General features: G+C 39.0%; 1 protein-coding gene across 1 annotated transcript in view; it reads left to right on the forward strand.

The window, feature by feature from the left end:
- LOC139153574 (vomeronasal type-2 receptor 26-like) overlaps positions 1–14,473 on the forward strand; it is a 20,769-nt gene extending 6,296 nt beyond the window's left edge. The window contains exons 2-5 of the mRNA XM_070727690.1: positions 3,169–4,026; positions 8,355–8,582; positions 11,977–12,103; positions 13,515–14,473. Of these exons, the coding sequence (XP_070583791.1) occupies positions 3,169–4,026; positions 8,355–8,582; positions 11,977–12,103; positions 13,515–14,410 (2,109 nt within the window). The 3' untranslated portion in view covers positions 14,411–14,473. The remainder of the gene's footprint in view (positions 1–3,168; positions 4,027–8,354; positions 8,583–11,976; positions 12,104–13,514) is intronic.
- The last annotated feature ends 4,343 nt before the right edge of the window (positions 14,474–18,816 follow it).

Raw genomic sequence — 18,816 nt, forward strand, 5'->3', positions numbered from 1 at the left:
GCAAAATATTACACAGGGCAAAACCCGAACTTAGAACAATCTACATATACAGTGGAACCCCGACATAAGAGCTGCTCTACTTAAGAGCAACTCGAGATAAGAGCTGGGAGGGGAGAGATATTTTTGTTCTACTTACAAGCCCAAATTCGAGATACAAGCGCCAAGGAGCTGTCTCCTGAAGCCAAACGCTAACTTCCGTGTTCGGCTTCAGGAGACAGCCGCGAAGCGGCGCGCGTGTTTTAAAAGGTTGAAGCCGGCCTGGGGGGCTCGGGGGGGGTGCTTGCAGCTTTCTTTCTTGCTCTTTTTCTTTCTCTCTTTTACCTTCCCTTCCTCTATTTTTTCTTTTCTTTCTCCTTCCCACCTTCTTCCCTCCCTCCCTCCTTTCACTCATTCCTCTCTTACTCTCCCCTTTCATAAGTTTCCTTGCTTCCTTCCTCTGTTCCTGTCCCTTCCCCCTTTCTTTCTTTCTTTCTTGCTCTTTTTCTTTCTCTCTTTTACCTTCCCTTCCTCTATTTCTTCTTTTCTTTCTCCTTCCCACCTTCTTCCCTCCCTCCCTCCCTTCACTCATTCCTCTCTTACTCTCCCCTTTCATAAGTTTCCTTGCTTCCTTCCTCTGTTCCTGTCCCTTCCCTCTTTCCTTCCTTCCTTCCCACCCTCCGTCCATTCATTCACCCATTCCTCTCTTGATCGCTTAAAGCCGGTCCCTGGTGCAAAAAGGGTTGGGGACCTCTGTCCTACAGGATTGGGTGGCAGAGAAGTTGAACATATGTAAATTTAAAAGTTTAAGAAAGTTTACAAGTTAAGTGAAAGAAACTTCATTATTCATTTATATGTACATGTACATTTCTTCATTAAAAACATGTCTTTCTGCATAATTTAGACTAACTTTGTGAGTTTTTTGAGGGCTGGAACCAATTAAAATTATTTACATTAATTCCTATGGGGAAAAGTCGTTCGAGATAAGAGCTGCTCGACTTAAGAGCCCAGGTCCGGAACGAATTAAACTCGTATCTCGAGGTACCACTGTATATATATATATATGTATATATATATATGTATATATATATATATATATATATATATATATATATATATATATATATATATATGTTTTCGTAGATCACTGAAGCATAGTCACCCAATCTATTTGCTACATTCAAAGCAAATCTCCACCCCCACACTACATACTAGAAAGAAATGTCAGTTTGCTAATATTCCATTTACAACAACACAAAGATTGGAACTCCAGCCTGAAGATGGTGAATGTGATTTCACCGAAACGTCGCATAGACATGCAAAACATTACACAGGGCAAAACCCGAACTCAGAACAATCTACATACATATACCCGTGAAAATTTACGAAAACAAATATATATATATATATATATATATATATATATATATATATATATATATATATATATATAACCTTTATATATCCTTATTACATTGAACAATTTATTCATATCTCAACTTCACTTCTACGTTTCCTCTATTATTAAACATATTCAGGAAATTACTTTTCTTTCTTTCCCATACAAAACATATTTAAAAGTTAAATATTTTCAATCTTCATGTTTTCTATTATCAAACTTTTATTCAAAAATATTACTACTAATTAAACATACACATTTTTATTTTTATTTTATCACTTCCTTTTTACTCTGCTCCAAAGTTTTAATCCTCTTTTCTTTTTCTTTTTGGGTTACCTCCCCCACATTTCTTTTAGCTCTCTCATTTCTATCTTTAACTTCCTTTTTTGCTATAATCTCTCTCTTTCTTTCCTCTCTTTCCCCCTTTTTATTGTTTAATATTGCTTTCCTTTTTTCTATTTTTTCTTTCTTTCCCCTTTTAGCTTTTATTTCCTTGCTTATCTTTATCACAGGTCTTACCCTGTTTTGCTACCTTTTTCTCCCTCTGTATTTCAATCCTCCTTTTCTTGTATTTCATTTCTTGTTGTATATTTCTTGGTTCTTCTGTTTCTTTCAATCCTCCAAAATTCTTCATATTTTCCTCATTTGTTTGAACAGCATTTGTTATTTTTTTCCATTATATTTTCCAGTTTTAGTTCTTTTTGATCCATAGTTTGAAGAATTTCTTTCTTTCCCACATGCTGCTCATTTACAATATTCTTAATATATTGGAGCATGCTTTCCACCTCTTTATTTCCAGTTGGTGTTAAATTTGCAACAAAACTTAATCCAAATTATTTGTCCAACAAAGGAAAAAAGTTCCAAGAGTTAAACCCTCTTTTCTCCCACCAAAAGGGTGCTCCTGCTTCAAATTCCTCATCATTATTCTGTGCTCAATTTCATTATTTTATGTTTATAAATCCAGTATATGTAATAGACAATTTATACTGAGGCAAAGACAGCATCCAGTTCGAGTATCATTTTTTTTCCCCTTTAAAATTCAGTATCACTCCAAAAACCACATCTTCTTCTAAATCTTCCAAGAACCCCCCACCCACTCCGCCTTTCTGGTTCCCAAACATTTTTCTTCACTATTTCAGCATGCTTGCACTGGTGCGATTTGTCTTCCTTATCTCCCCCACCCCCGCCTTGTGTTTTTAGGGTTGTTTTAAAAAGCAAGCAGTCTTTTTTAATCCCAGATTGCAAATGACTCACTTTTCCTCCTCCTCAGTCTTGTTAATTCTGGTTCTCCTTCAGCTTTGTGGCAACCATGTTTGCTGCTACAGCTCCACACTGTGGGCCAGGGGATTGGCAGCTAGGCAAGGAGAGATGAGACTCCCCTCTATCCTCTGGGTGGTCCCTCTTCACTTCAACCTCTCTATAGGGAGGCTTAGGTCCGAATTCAGACCCTCAAGCATGGAGTGTTTGGAAATGGCCACACAGGTCATGGTCCTGGCTTCTGAGCTAGCCGAAGGAGGAACAGAAAGTCCATCCAGCTATATTCAAAAAGTTGGCCACTGAAATGAAAATTTGAGCAAAAGTATGAGTAAGAATGTCTTGAAAGGGTCATCCCTTTTTGCCTGATGAACAAAATTCCAGATGTCACATAAAACTAATTTTTTGGCACCCTATTTTGGTATCCCACTGAAACTCAGAGAGTGAATTAAATAAACCCACATGCATTGGTTTTTAATTTTTGTTTTATTTTGGAAGAAATCTTTCATTCTTATGATCTTCTGACTTTCTCCATTTAGATCACATATGGATCAGCTCCATTGATGAATACTGAAACGGCAACATTTGTCAAATGGATGTTCCCAGATGAAAACCACCAATTTAAAGGAATACTGCACTTATTGTTGCATTTTGGATGGATTTGGGTTGGGTTAGTTTCTATGTACGAAGAAGATAGAGACAGGTTCGTTCAAAACAGACTGCCCACATTTTCAGAGAAAGGAATCTGCTTTAACTTTATAGAATGTATTCCCCCAATAATGTATGGTGAGGCAGCTGCTGAGTGGATGGAAAGTACAGGGGAAATATTCAGAGTGATCATGGAGAGTACAGTGATTGCAGTGATCTTAAGTGCTGAAATTACAGGCTTGGTGCCTTTGAGACTAATGATCTATTTTTTCAACTATGATAATATTCCAAAGGAGAGGACAGCCAAAGTTTGGATCATGACAGCCCAGATGGAATTCACAACCCTTCTAATGCAAAGACCATTACCCATTGATTTTCTTCATGGTGCACTTTCTTTTGCAATTCACTCAAAGGAGCCGAGAGGATTCCAACAATTTATGCAGAAGAGAAACCCAAACTTAGGAAAAAATGATGGGTTTATTAGGGATTTCTGGAAAGATGCCTTTGAATGCTCATTTTCCACTGATATTACAGATGGGGATGCTGAAAAGATTTGTACTGGAGAAGAGAAGCTGGAGACTCTTCCTAATTCTATCTTTGAGGACACTATGAATGCACATAGTTACACTGTATACAATGCAGTCTATGCTGTGGCATATGCTCTGAAGGCCATACGGTCTTCCAAAGTCAAAGGGAGACAAAAAATGAATGAGAGAAGATGGAAGCTCTTCCTCCAATCACCCTGGCAAGTAATGTTGGCTAATACAAAATTTGGGGAAATCCTCATGTACCAGAATATGAGACTGGTTTAGTGTATTATTTTATTGTGTTGCTTTAACAGTTAGAATGCCTTATATATAGTTTTGAAAGCATGGTTGGTTGGTTGGTTGGTTGGTTGGTTAGTTGGTTGGTTGGTTGGTTGGTTGGTTGGTTCTATTTGTATGCCGCCCAACTCCCTAAGGATTCTGGGCTGCTCACAATCAAAAAGAACAAACATATTAGTATTAAAATATCTAAAAAGACACAATTTAAAAAGACAATTGAAACCCATAATATGAAACTATGAAATAGTTGATATTTTCATATGAAAGGTATTTTTAAAATGGAATATAAATCTAAGATTTAGATAGACTCAAAAATATATTTCATTTTATGTTTTAAATGATGATGATTAATCTTTCTCTTCTAATCTTCTAGATTCTAATGCCTGTTTCTCAAATTTAACTACTGATAGAATAGACCCCATACCTCAAAATATTTAGTATCTTCCTTTTCATTAATTTCAAATGTTGATTTGAAATTTAGTTTATTCATTGCTGAACATTCTAATTTTTTTGTTATTATCTTTTCTTCTGTGGGGATCTCCTCACCCTTCCAATGTTGTGTGAAAACTATTCCGGCCACTGTTAACATGCCACTCTCTATCTTGCCTATTATATGGCAGAACACTAAATTCCCTATTTCTGAAAGGCTCAATCAAACCAAAGTGATTTTCTAGATCTATTGCTTTCTTGATTTCCTGTTGGAATTCTCATCTGATCATTTTTCAGCTAAGACTTAAAAATTCATCTAATAAAACTATTTGTTTTAAAAACAGTTTGAAATCGTTGGAACCAGGCAAGGATTCCTCATCACTGGCACTACCAGTGTAGTTGCGTCTGCATTTCTGGGTGAACAGCGGGCAGGCACGCCCATGTGAGATTTGGTTTCTGTGCATGTGCAGGAGGCCAAATGTCATGCAAAGATGTGCATACATGTGAGATTTTGCTGATTTTTGGTGATTTTTTTGCTGCACAAAAGAAAAAAACACCCAAAATCAGTGAAATCTTGTGCATGAGAGCCTCTTCATAAACAATTTGGCTTCCTGCGCATGCACAGAATCTCACGCGGGCATTCCTGCCCATCCACCAGTCATCCGAAGCTGAATGCATAGCTCCATTTTCACTACCGGTGCATGGTGTCAAGCATACCAGTAGGAACCCAATACTGGTTGGGACCAATGTTCCCTCTAAGGTGCGCTGTGTGCTGTAGTGCACTCAAAATTTAATCCTGGTGCAGACTTTTCAAAGGCTGTGCAGCGGGGCACCGTTTCTCCCTGCCGGACAGCTGATCTGCCCCTCCCAAGCTGTCTGGTGTGTGGATGAGGTCGCTTTTCATCCTACTCCTCCCTGCTGCTGGATGCCGATTGGCCAGTGCTGAGAGGAGGGGGGTGGAGGGGGGCCCCCGCCTGCCACTGCCACCATCATCAGGTCTTGGCTGGGACCGGCTAACTCTGTAGCTGCATTTTGCGCTTCCTCCTCTGCCTCCTCCTCCTCAGTGGTGGGCGCTCCCTTCCCCCTTGGCGGCGCTACTGTTGCTGCTGCTTCTGGCTTGTGGGTCCTGGCTGGAGGTTGGCAGCCGGGCTGGGTGGGCGTGGGGAGTAGAGATGGTGGTGGCAGGGGAGACAAAAGGGCCTTGGATAGTGGGAAGCGGGAGGTGGGAGTTGTTGTGGCAGATTGCGAGAGGGGAAAAGCAGGAGGCTCAGCCTGTACTGGGACAGAAGGAGGGAGGCATCAGTGGCAGTTCTGCGAGGCTTTGAGCTATCAGGCTGAGGGGTGTTGAGTGCCAGGCCATGGGGAAGGGGAGGCGGGCTCCCTAGGTGCCCTGCGGACAATACAGCCGAGTCCCTCCTCTAATTTTTTAGAGGGAAAGAATGAGAAAAAGAGGGAGAGGAAAGAGAAAAACAGAAATGAAAAGGAGAGAGTGAGAGAGAAATGAGTGAAAGATTGAGAGAGAGAATGAGAGAGGGAGAAGAGGGAAACATATGAGAGAGAGAAGGGGGGAGGGAGAAGTAAACAGAAATGAAAGAGACCTGGAGGGAAAGAATGAGAGAGAAGGAAAAGAGGGAACAGAGAAAGAGAGAAGTGGAGAGAAAGAAAGAAAAGGGAAAAGAGGGAGGGAAAGAGAGAAGTGGAGAGGAAGGAATGAGAGAGGGAAGGAAGGAAGGAGAAATGGAGAGAACAAGGAAGGAAGGAGGAAGAATGAAATGAATGGAGTGACAGAGGAAGGAAAGACTTTTGGGTGTGTGTGCAATTTTTTTAAAATTTTTCTCTCAACATACATTCAAAAAATACAGTGTACCATCTAATTTCCCATGAATAAAATGCAGTGATTTGTTAGTAGCTAATAGCAATCATCAAAAAAGTTGCAATTTTTTTCCTAATTTTGTCATCTAGTTATATACATTTTCTTTTCATTAAATTCCCTCCTTAATGTTCCTTCAAAAAGTACAACACCAATTATATTTCTAACTTATTAACCATTATGCCAAAGTGCTTCCTTTCTTTATATATTTTTCTGTAAACCAAGAAAACCTTCTATAGCCAATCAGATGTTAACAAAAGAAAATTAAAAACAAAACATAAACATATACAAATTTCATACTTCTTCCCCCCACACTAAATAGTATATTTATCTAATCCCAAATATAAATATTATTTCAGACCATCTAACATTTAGCCAATTAACACTTATCTACATTTCTTACTTAATTATTAATCTTAAATTTCAGTCAATTTTTGAAAAAGAAAAAAGGGAAAAAATTCTAAATAATCTCTATTTTCAATCAATTAAAAATCATTAACATCTTTAATCTCCCAACAATTCTAAATTCAATTTATGCATTAATGCAAATCAGTATAACCTACTACATATCTTATTATAATCAATACTTCTAACTTTATTAAAACAGATCAGCAATTCCTAAATTCATATATCTAAATAGAAAGAATAATTAAAGTTTTAAAAAGAGCAAAAGAAACAATATTCCAAGCTTAATCAATCCTTCTCAAACTCCAGTTTCTTTAATCTGAGCAGAATTTTGAACCAAACTCTTTTCTTTTTTCTTTTTTGTATCCCCTTTTAATCCTTTTTTCCATTTTATTCTTTCTATTCTTCCCTCAAGGAAGGAAGGACTTTGTTAGAAAAATAAAGTGATCAAACTTTGGACAATTGACAACATAGTTATGATAGTGGCAATGTCCCAGGGTTATGCGAACATCTTTTGGGATCTTCTAACGAACAACTGCAGGTTGTCCTCGACTTACAACGGTTCATTTACTGACCAGTTCATTTACTAACTGTTCAAAGTCACAATGGCTCTGAAAAAAAGTGATTTATACCCCCTTTTCACACTTATGACCTTCACAGCAGCCCCACGATCACATGATCAAACTTGGCCGCCATTTCATATTTATGACCATTGCTGTGTCTTGAGGTCACATGACCCCCTTTTGCGACCGTCTCACAAGTAAAGCCTGATTTGCTTAAAGACCGGTTTTCTAACCAATCCATGCCCAGGCATGAAAATGTGCTGCTCAGTCATTATACTTTTCCGCCCACAACGGGAAAAAAATAGAGGGAACATTGGTTGGGATCAAGGCCAAATGAAACAGTTTAATTTTCTTTAAGCCTAGCTCAGGGGTAGGCAAAGTTGGCTCTTCTATGACTTGTGGACTTCAATTCCCAGAAAACCTGAGCCAATCATGCTAGCTCAAGAATTCTGGAAATTGAAGTCCACATGTCATAGAAACAGTGGTGGGCTCCTATGGTGTACAGTCAGGTAGGCAGCACCGGTAGCCAAATTTTGGTCAGGTACATAGCACTGGTAGCAAAATTTTGATTTTTCTTTCTTTTTTTCCCTTCTGGGTATGTTTTTCCTATCACCGTAAATGAGGCTGAATGTGTATAATTTTAGAAAAGCTGTATATGCGTGTGTGTGCATACACTTTATGTAGTAGATAATCAGGGATGGGCTACTGCCCAGACCGGGGGGGGGGCGCAGTAGGGAAGCGAAAATGGAGCTCCACCCCAGAACTCCATCCAATTTGTACTGAAAGATTGAAACAAAATGCATAAACCACACCCACAGTGTGGTAGTAAAAATTTTGGTAGCCCATCACTGCACAGAAGACGAAACTTTAACTAACCCTAGCCCAGGTCAAATTAAAGGAAACAAATTGAAATTTCTACCATTCCCTTCAAAGAGTCCTGATAACTTGTCCTGCTTCCTTTCTATTTTTTTGTCGTCTTCCTTTAGCTCCACCGTTTTTTACAACATGTCTCCTTTAACAACAGTGCTGGAGAAAGGGTTTCTTTTGGCCCCAATGGGGAATTAGAAACTGGACTTGATATTTTCAGTTGGGTCACATTTCCAAATAAGTCCTTTCTGAAAATCCAAATTGGAAAGATCGATCCTCTGGCTCCTTCAGACAAATACCTCACCATTTCTGACAAGGAAGCTGTTTGGCCTCCCATGTTTAACCAGGTTTGTCTCAATTTCTCCTTTTCTGATTTTATTCACCACAGCTTGATGGACTAAATGATTAAATAATCACAATCAGAGCAGCCTTTGCAGCAAGCAATCATTTAGCAGTCCATATGTTATTTGTTACAGGTGGTTCTGACCTTACAACAGTTCATTTAATGACTGTTTTAAATGACAATGACACTGAAAAAATTGAGGTTTAACTGTTTTTCACACCTACAACCATTGCAGCACTTCCATGGTCATGTGATCAAGATTCACATGCTTGGCAACTGACTGGTATTTATGACAGTGGCAGTGTCCTAGGGTCTTGTGATTATGTTTGGCGAATAATTGGGGAACCCAGATTCAGTTAGCAACAGTATTATTAATTTAAGAACTGCAGAGATTCAATTAACAAATATGGTGAGAAAGGTTGTAAAATGGAACAAAACCAACTTAACAAATATCTCTGTCAATCCTGAAGTGAACCTGCATGAGGCAATATTTATGGCTTCACAGTTTATTTTATTTTATTTATTTATTTTGTCCAATACACAACAATACACAATGAAGGTTATAGAGATTATACTCGAGTAAAATATATTAGAGAAAGAATAGAAGTGAAAATCATATAGACCATACAGACCATACATATAGTGGAAACGGCCCAGGGGAATCAATTTTCCCATGCCTGACGACAGAGGTTTTGAAGAGTTTGCGAAAGGCAAGAAGGGTGGGGGCAGTCCTAATCTCCGGGGGGAGTTGATTCCAGAGGGTTGGGGCTGCCACAGAGAAGGCTCTTCCCCTGGGTCCCACCAGACAACATTGTTTAGTCGGCGGGACCCGGAGAAGGCCAACTCTGTGGGACCTAACTGGCTGCTGGGATTTGTGCGGCAGAAGGCAGTCCCAGAGATATTCTGGTCCAATGCCATAAAGGGCTATAAAGGTCATAACCAACACTTTGAATTATGACCGGAAACTGATGGGCAACCAATGCAGACTGCGGAGTGTTGATGTGACATGGGCATACCTGGGGAAGCCCATGATTGCTCTCACAGCTGCATTCTGCATGATATGAAGTTTCCTAACACTATTCAGAGGTAGCCCCATGTAGAGAGCATTACAGTAGTTGAACCTCGAGGTCATGAGGGCATGAGTGACTGTGAGCAGTGAGTCCCGGTCCAGGTAGGGCCGCCACTGGTGCACCAAGCGAACCTGGGCAAACACCCCCCTCGCCACAGCTGAAAGATTGTTCTCTAATGTAAGCTGTGGATCAAGGAGGACACCCAAGTTGTGGACCTTCTCTGAGGGGGTCAATAATTCCCCCCCCCAGGTAATGGACGGACAGATGAGATTGTCCTTGGGAGACAAAACCCACAGCCATTCCATCTTATCAGGGTTGAGTTTGAGTCTGTTGACACCTATCCAGACCTTAACAGCCTCCAGGCACTGACACATCACTTCCACTGCTTCGTTGACTGGACATAGGGTGGAGATGTAAAGCTTGGTATCATCAACATACTGATGATACCTCACCCCATGCCCCTGGAGGATCTCACCCAGCGGTTTCATGTAGACATTGAATATCAGGAGGGAGAAGACTGACCCCTGAGGCATCCCATAAGGAAGAAACCTAGAGGTTGACCTCTGACCCCCCACTAACACCGACTGTGACAGACTGGAGAGGTAGGAGGAGAACCACTGAAGGACAGTGCCTCCCACTCCCAACCCCTCCAGCCAGTGCAGAAGGATACCATGGTCAATGGTATTGAAAGCTCCTGAGAGGTCAAGAAGCACCAGGACAGAGAATAAACCCCTCTCCTGGGCCTGCCAGAGATCATCCATCAATGCGACTAAAGCAGTTTCCGTGCTGTAGCCGGGCCTGAAATCCAACTGTTGAGGGCCTAGATAATTGGCTTCTTCCAAGGACTGCTGGAGCTGGAGCGCCACCACCTTCTCAACAATCTTCCCCATAAAGGGAAGGTTGGAGACTGGACGATAGTTGTTGAGAATGGCTGGATCCAGGGAAGGCTTCTTGAGGAGGGGGTGCACAAGCTGGGAAGGACCCCCTCCCCAAAGAAGCATTGACAATCTCCTGGACCCAGCTCTGTGTCACCTCCCTGCTGGCCGAAACCAGCCAGGAGGGACACAGATCCAGCAAGCAGGTGGCGGTACTCACAGCTCCAATGGCCTTGTCCACTTCATCAAGTGTCACCAGGTCAAACTCTTCCCAGATAGATGGACAAGAATGGGCCCCAGCCACCTCAACTGACTTGTTGTCAGTCAACTCTGTTGTCCAATCGGAGTCGAGGCCTGCCTGGATCCGAGCGACTTTATCAGCGAAAAATGTGTTAAAGTCCTCGGCACTGCTCTGCAAGGGCTCCCCAACTGCCCCCTGGTTAAGAAGAATGCGGGTCACCCTAAACAGAGCAGCCAGGCGAGGTTCCGCTGATACATTCAAGGCGGCATGATATGCGCATCTTGCCGCCTTGAGTGCAAGTCTCTAATATAATTCTAATATAAGTCTAAGTGCTTATTTCCAGTACTAATAGGAAATAAGACTTGGTCTTATTTTCTGATAAGCTTGATATCTACATTTATTGCTGACTGGAAACCTCTGACATATTTTTTGAATGACAGAACAAGAAAAAAAATGCAGTTATGTTTGTACTTTCTATTATGGGGGGGGAAGGGTAATCCTAAAGTAACAGAAAACAGAAATAATTCTTCTACTGCTGAAAAAATAAATTGGGAACTTTTTCTTTCTATTTTTTAATCAAATTTTTGTCCTTTTATTTTTCCCCACTTCCAATTTTTCGTTGTTCTTTTCATTTTGTATTAATTTGTTAATTTCAATTTTCCATTTAAAACTTTTAATACAATGTTTTCCCCAAAAAAACCCTCAGCAAAATAAAATATGGAATTTTTGCTGGAGATCCCAAAGGTGGCTTTTTCATGACTTTCTTGGTTTTCTTTCTTTGAAGATGTTTCACTTATCACCCAAGTAGCTTCTTCAGGTCTGACAGGATAGTGGTGAATGGAGGAATTTATATTCCTTGCAGACAGTAGAAGACTTTGTCCACCCAGCTACCTAACTAATTGTGCTAATCCAAGTGCAGTAATATTTTTGCATACAATCTAGAATTTAAATGGCTTTCTTTGCTGCGTTGAAATATTCTGCAGAAACTTTGTTCTTAAAATATATTTCAAATATTTCTTTTATATATTTAATTTGTTAAAGATACAGTTAAAGCAGTTAAAGATACAGCAGGGAGTTTACATCAGGGAGAAAACTACAAAATACAACATGGATGTTTGGATTAAGTAGGAAGGGTTTGTGTGTGTATAGTTGATAGAAAGAACACTCACAAAAATATATTCTGTATAAATTTTGGTTTTGTTTATTCAACAGACATTGCCTCTTTCCATCTGTAACAAGAAATGTCCCCTTGGCCATAGCAAAATAAAAGTGGAAGGAAAATTATCTTGTTGCTATGACTGTAAAACATGTCCAGAAGGGAAGATAGCTGACCAATTGGGTAAGCAAAGAAATCCTAAAGTTATGACTACAATTGCTTTCAAAACATCTGTTGCTAAATGAGACATTTGTTAAGCGAGTTTTGTCCTATTTTGAAACCTCTCTTGCCAATTGAATCACTGGATTTGTTAAATTAGTAACCAATTGTTAAGTGAATCTGGATTGACTTTGCTTGTCAGGAGGCTTCACAAGGTGATCTCATGACCCTGGGATACTGTAAATATTTAAAAAAACCAAATCCGTTCCCAAATGCCTGAATTTTGACACCTGACTATGGGGGATGATGCAATGGTCATAAGTGTGAAAATAGTATAAATCACTTTTTCCAGAGCCATTTCCAACAGTTAGTAAATGAACTTCTGTAAGTAATATATTAAAGGTATCAATGATACAATAAACATAAATGGGGGCTAAGGTTTACAACATATTAATACCCCCCACACACAATATTTCAGTGATAAAACACTTCCTTCTTACTTGAATTATCAGAAGATATTTCAGAGTTTGAATTATCCCTTGTTATGTTTCACTCAAAAATTAAAAACATTTTTTCCCATAAATCTTCGTTTCTTATTTTTGGAAGTAAAGGAAAATTTTCGTTGGTAGTTTTTTCAGTGTTTTCTATTTGTTTTTATCTCCTATTCTGCCCAAATTATTCATTGATTGATTGATTGATTTCTGGAATGTATATTGTTGCCTATCTCATATTATAAACCTATAGTCTTACCAAAATGTTTAGAACTAATAATTCTAAAAACAATTAGAAATAACATTTTTTTGAAAAAAAAACCACTCTTGCTATTAGGTATCAGACAAATCAGACTCCTGAGTCAAACCCCATTCTAGCCTAATACTTTAGGGATAAAATTTTCCAAACCTGTTACAAGGATAAAACGGTAGGGATAATTCAGATGGAAAAGAATTGGAAAAGGCTAGACACTAGAGACCAGATACAAGTCTGAACTCCCAGATGACAACATTTAACACAAAAATCTGGAACATGCCCACCTATCAGACTTATTTAGAAACACAGATAACATTGAAGAAAGGAGATCTCATATATAATTTGGCCCAGTGACATCCAAGGATTTAATGGTGATAACTAGAATGTAGAATTACATAAACAGCTAGGAGCCAATAAAGCTCATGCACCGGGAACAAATAGGTGAGATAACAGTTAATGTCCACTGCATTTTAGATCATTATGCTTTTGAAATGGAGAGCTGAGGAAATGCACTGTTTATATACTTGAGATTTTGAAATGATCCTCAAGGACAGCACCATATAAAGGTAATCCCAGGAATCGAATTGGGATCTAAATAAATCTACAGAATACTATGAAATCAATGCAAATGAAAATGAAAGGTAGATGCACAAAACAATAATGTTTCAATGAATGCTTTCTTTTTCAGACTTAGATGACTGTTTCCCTTGTCCAGAGAATCAATATCCAAACAAGGATAAGGATAGTTGCCTTCCAAAAAGTATAACTTACTTAACATATCAAGAGCCTTTGGGGATTTCTTTGGCGGTGATTGCAGTCTCCTTTTCTGCCATCTCAGCTATGGTGCTCAGGATATTCATGAAATATCAGGACACACCTATTGTGAAAGCCAATAATAGGAACCTCACTTATAGCCTTCTTATTGCTCTCTTTCTCTCTTTCCTTTGCAGTTTGCTCTTCATTGGGCAACCTGACCAAGTCAAATGTCTCTTGCGACAAACTGCTTTTGGTGTCATCTTCTCTGTAGCTCTTTCTTGTATATTGGGGAAAACAATCATAGTGGTCCTTGCTTTCATGGCCACCAAGCCTGGCTCCAATATGAGAAAATGGGTGGGAAAAGGGCTGGCTGTCTCTATTGTCCTATCTTGCTCCCTAACACAATTCTGCATTTGTGTGATGTGGCTTATAATTTCTCCTCCTTTCCCAGATTCTGACATGCACTCCATGGCTGAGGAAATTGTTCTACAATGTAATGAAGGTTCCACCACAATGTTTTATCTTGTCCTTGGCTTTTTGGGGTTCTTGACTGCTGTCAGTTTTACTGTGGCCTTCCTAGCTAGGAATTTGCCTGACACCTTTAATGAGGCCAAATTTATCACCTTCAGCATGTTGGTCTTTTGCAGTGTCTGGGTGTCATTTGTTCCCACCTATTTGAGTACCAAGGGAAAATACATGGTTGCTGTGGAGATTTTCTCCATTTTGGCTTCAGCAGCAGGTTTACTGCTCTGTATATTTTCCCCTAAATGCTATATCATTGTGCTGAGACCTAATCTGAATAAGAAGGAGCAACTAATGAAAAAATGAAAACTGGTTTTAATACCATACACTTTGAATCTAATATAAATGGTTGCTTTCAGCATATAATTCCTCCCCTCAGTTTGCCTTGTTTCTTCTATCATCATTAATAGGACATTCTGAGTCTTAATCAGTAGAGTAGGCAATAGCTAATAAAGAAGAATAAGAAGGAGCCACTAATGAAAAAAATGAAATTGATTTTAACACCAGACCCTTTTAATGTAATCTAATTTGCTGCTTTCATCATATTTCAATTTGATTTTAGGGGACTGAAAGATAAAATAAAAATGATTTATCCTGGGATTGGCTATTTCTAATTTAATGAAAAAAGACTAGGAGTGACATAGTGGCAATTTTCCAAAATCTAAAGAGCTGCTACATAAAGGAGGAGGTCAACCTATTTCCCAAAGCACCCGGAGGCAGGATGAGTAATAACGGATGCAAAGTAATCAAGGAAAGAAGCAAGCTAAAGCTAAGAAGAAATTTCCTACCAATTAGAACAATTAATCAGTTGAATGACTTTCCCACTTTTAGGAAGAGTTTGAACAACCATTCAATTTAAGTGGTATGGGGATTGGACTGGAATATCTCTTCCAACTTTATTTTAATGATATAATTACTAAAGGTAAACATGAATGGGTTTCAATCCTGCAGCCCATTATCTTTGCAAAAATATACCATCTTCACCAAGTAGAAATGAAATTAAAGCACCTCTTCTACATGTCATGTCAAATTTTTATTTTCTTTTTATGTATTTTGAGATGCTGATAATAATTTTTTTTAAAAGGATAACACAAGGGATTTATTTCCTCCTTAAAGATATTCCAATATTCCATTCTTTACTAATAAAATGTAGGACATACAGTATGTTGTTCTGGGAACTGTTGAGAGTTGTCTAAAGAGAATGTTTTGAAAAACTGCTTCTTGGCTTCCCTGAGAATGTAGTCTTATTCATGATGACTAATGTCTCACCAATGGTATGTTGTTTAATTATGACGCCACTATTATTCCTGAACCTTGGATGACATCTAATTCTGCTATACTAAGATTAAATCTGGACCATTTCCACCAATATGACTTATTGAGAAAAAAGATATTGAAGAAAACTAGCCTTATTAACTTGACCCAGTGATATTCAAGGATTTAATGGTTCTAACCAGCAATTTCCTTGGAGAGTCTTCGGAGAGGGGTGGCATACAAATCCAATTAATACATTTAAATTGTATGTCGTAAGCAATTAGGAGTCAGTATATCTCATGCAGGAAAAATAGACATAATTCTGTATTTCAATATCCAAATTTCTACTCCTCTTTCTAGCCATAATCCTACCTATACAACAACATCTTATAAACACACAGTTATTGAGGGAATTTTTATGTCAATAGTTATATGCTTACTCTACATATCTCTCAGTCTTAGTTTCTCTCTCCCACTCCCTCTCCATCTCCCTCCCCCCCCCACACACACACATACACACCTTTATTTGGAGGCCACAACAATCCTTCAGTCCTATAGAAATAGATATTATGCTTCCTAGAATCCAAAATTTCCTTAACTCCAAAATTCTATTTAATGAGTAAAGGGAGAAGATGGGGTAGGTTGAAGATGGGTTGTCTGTTCAGGTTTCAAAAGACTAACATGGAACACAGGTTGAATTATTATAAGGGTTTTAGGAAGGTCCAAATGCACCACTACTGGGTTGACAATTTTTACAATGGGAAAAGGGCCTACATACTTAGGGTCAAGTTTTTTTGACATATGTATAGTCTATAGGTACTTAGTTGACAAGAAACCTTTATCATAGGCATGGTATTCCTTTGGTTTGGCTCTTTTTTTCTCAGTCTGGTGAACATCGCTCAAAGCTATGCGAGTCACAGGCCAGATCAATTGAAGTTGTTCCATCCACTCCTTTAACAAAGAAATCTGAGGCTTCTCCTGTGGCAATTCAGGGATGAATACAAAGTGTTGACCATAGACCACCCTGAATGGGGTAAACAACAACTTGATATAACAACTGAGGTATTTTTTCAGGACTGAATTAGTTCTCTCACATGCCCCATTTGTCTGGGGGTAATAGGTTGGGCTTAAGCCCTCGACAGAGGCTAGGATGTTTAGTGAATTGCACAAACCTATCCAAGGTTATTTGTTCAGGCACACTGTTTCACCTGTACACATGCTAAATAAAGAGTTTAGTCAACACCTATGTTGACGGAATCTTGGAATCTTTACAACAAATATTTTTTTTAATAGTTAGTGATCACCCAATTGACTGTACTACCCCCACTGTCAGGTAACTTGACAATTAAATCCATGGATATTTCTTTCCATGGGGCCTCTGGTCTAGCAATATTCTGAAGAAACCACTGTGGTTTTCCCGGCAACAGCACATACAACTTGTGACATAGACCTCAATGTCATTTTCAATGAGGGCCACCAAAATTGTCTCTTCACTAAGTGTAATATTTTTACAAACCCAAAGAAGCCTGCAGCCTTTGAGTCATGAGCCTATTGAGGCACCAGCTCCTTAATATGTGCTGGAACATTAAAACTTAGATACCACCCATGGCAGGCAATCACATATGGTGCACTCCTTTGAATGACACAGAAATAATTAGTCCATTTTCAATGCTTCCATAAGTTGAGAGTTTAGGTCAGCTGAAAGATCTGAACCCATTCACTTTGGGACTCAGGTGACCTGCCAATTGATTAGAAGGGATCACAGGTTGCACTATTTCCTGCCAGGTGTTGTCATATTGGGGCTACCTAGACCAGGCATCAACCATAAAGTTCTTCCCCCTAGGTAGGTATTGCAAGAAGAAATTAAATCAGTTAAAATGCTGAGCCCAGTGGGCCTGCTTAAGAGATAGTTTCCTAGGAGTCTTCAAAGCTTCTAGGTTTTTATGATCCTTCCACACTTTGAAAGGAGGTATGGTGCCTTCCAGGAAATGCCTCCAGGTCAGTAAGGCCCACTGGAGAGAAAAAGCTTATTTTTTTCCCCAAAAGACCCCCCTCCTCTCAGTTTCCATCAATTTCTGGGAAGTGTCAGCTCAGGGTTGTAAGACTCCATCAGCACTTGATTGAAATAATTCTGCTCCAACTACCATGTCTCTGGCATCAGTTTGAACCACAAAATGGACATCCATGTTGGGGTGGTTGAGGACTGGCTCAGCTGCAAGGGGCAGGGGCTGAAGCTTGCATGCCAGAGAAGCAGAAATTACAATCATCATCATCAGCAGCAGCTTTCTTATGTTTTGGCGGCTGTGGTGGAAGCCAGCCGCCGCTGCCAAACTCCATGAGAAGTCACCAGCACTGGGCTACGGGAAAGCCTTTGCTGACCACAGCGAGAAGGAATGGTGGCAGCATCTCTTTCTCAGGCAGAATCAGCTAATTCCATCCATTGTCACCATTGCTGCCATCGCCCAACTCCCCCCATGTAATGTTTGATGTATATGATGCACCCAGTTTTTGACACACTTTTTTGAGGTAAAAAGGTGTGTCTTATGCACCAAAATATACGATATAATGAATTTGTGTATGGTGGAGAAAAAAAATAAAATTTTCACAAAAAAACAGGAGTCATTGGCTGGACTTTTTCTGGAGTTCTCATGTATATTAATAAAGAGCTGTTGTTACTAAACATACCCCACTATTCTTCTGTACCAGACCTCAACACTTTGTTTGTTTAGTTATTTATTTTTTGGGTTGTTACACACATTTTCCCATCTCCTTCAGAGAGAAACTTTGAGTGCTTTACAATTTCATCAGTAAGCTTTAAAACCAGAAAAATGTAAGATTGTTTTTTTTTAATGAATTGTTATGTGCAGCTAAGTATTAGGTGTTAAACAAAATTGTTGAGAAAAATGATTTCAACAGATGCATTTCCATACTCTGTTCTATAGTTGTGTTTTGTTTTCTTCTGTGAATATGAATTCTCATTTCCCCATTTGTTCTTCACATTCTCTAAAGGTTCATAGCAGTGCAGCAGGGCCTATTGAGTTATGATAAACATGTTTCTTTCTAATATTTCTCAAAGCAGTATTGCGAAGAATGGTACTGATTAGTAATTAAGGATACTTATTGTGCCTTCTTCTCCAAATCTTAAGGGAATTCCAGCAAACACTGTAAAAATGATGACCTTGGATTAAGACATTGCACTCTATTAATATCTGCTTAGAAATATGGATATGAATGTAGGAAGAAGAAAGATTTATGTTTCAGGTGGGATACTTCATTAGAAGACCAAAATCCCTTCTAGCTCTATTATTCCATTAACTTTATATAAAATTCATTATCTTAACTTTAATGAGTTGGTTGAATTATAACATAGGAGTTGCTGTTTGATATTGACAATGACTACTTATTACAATGATTTTATTGTATTCAGAACTTTAGTTTTACTTTTCCCCCCAACTATG

The sequence above is a fragment of the Erythrolamprus reginae genome, chromosome Z (assembly GCF_031021105.1).
Source record: "Erythrolamprus reginae isolate rEryReg1 chromosome Z, rEryReg1.hap1, whole genome shotgun sequence".
Lineage (NCBI taxonomy): Eukaryota > Metazoa > Chordata > Lepidosauria > Squamata > Dipsadidae > Erythrolamprus > Erythrolamprus reginae.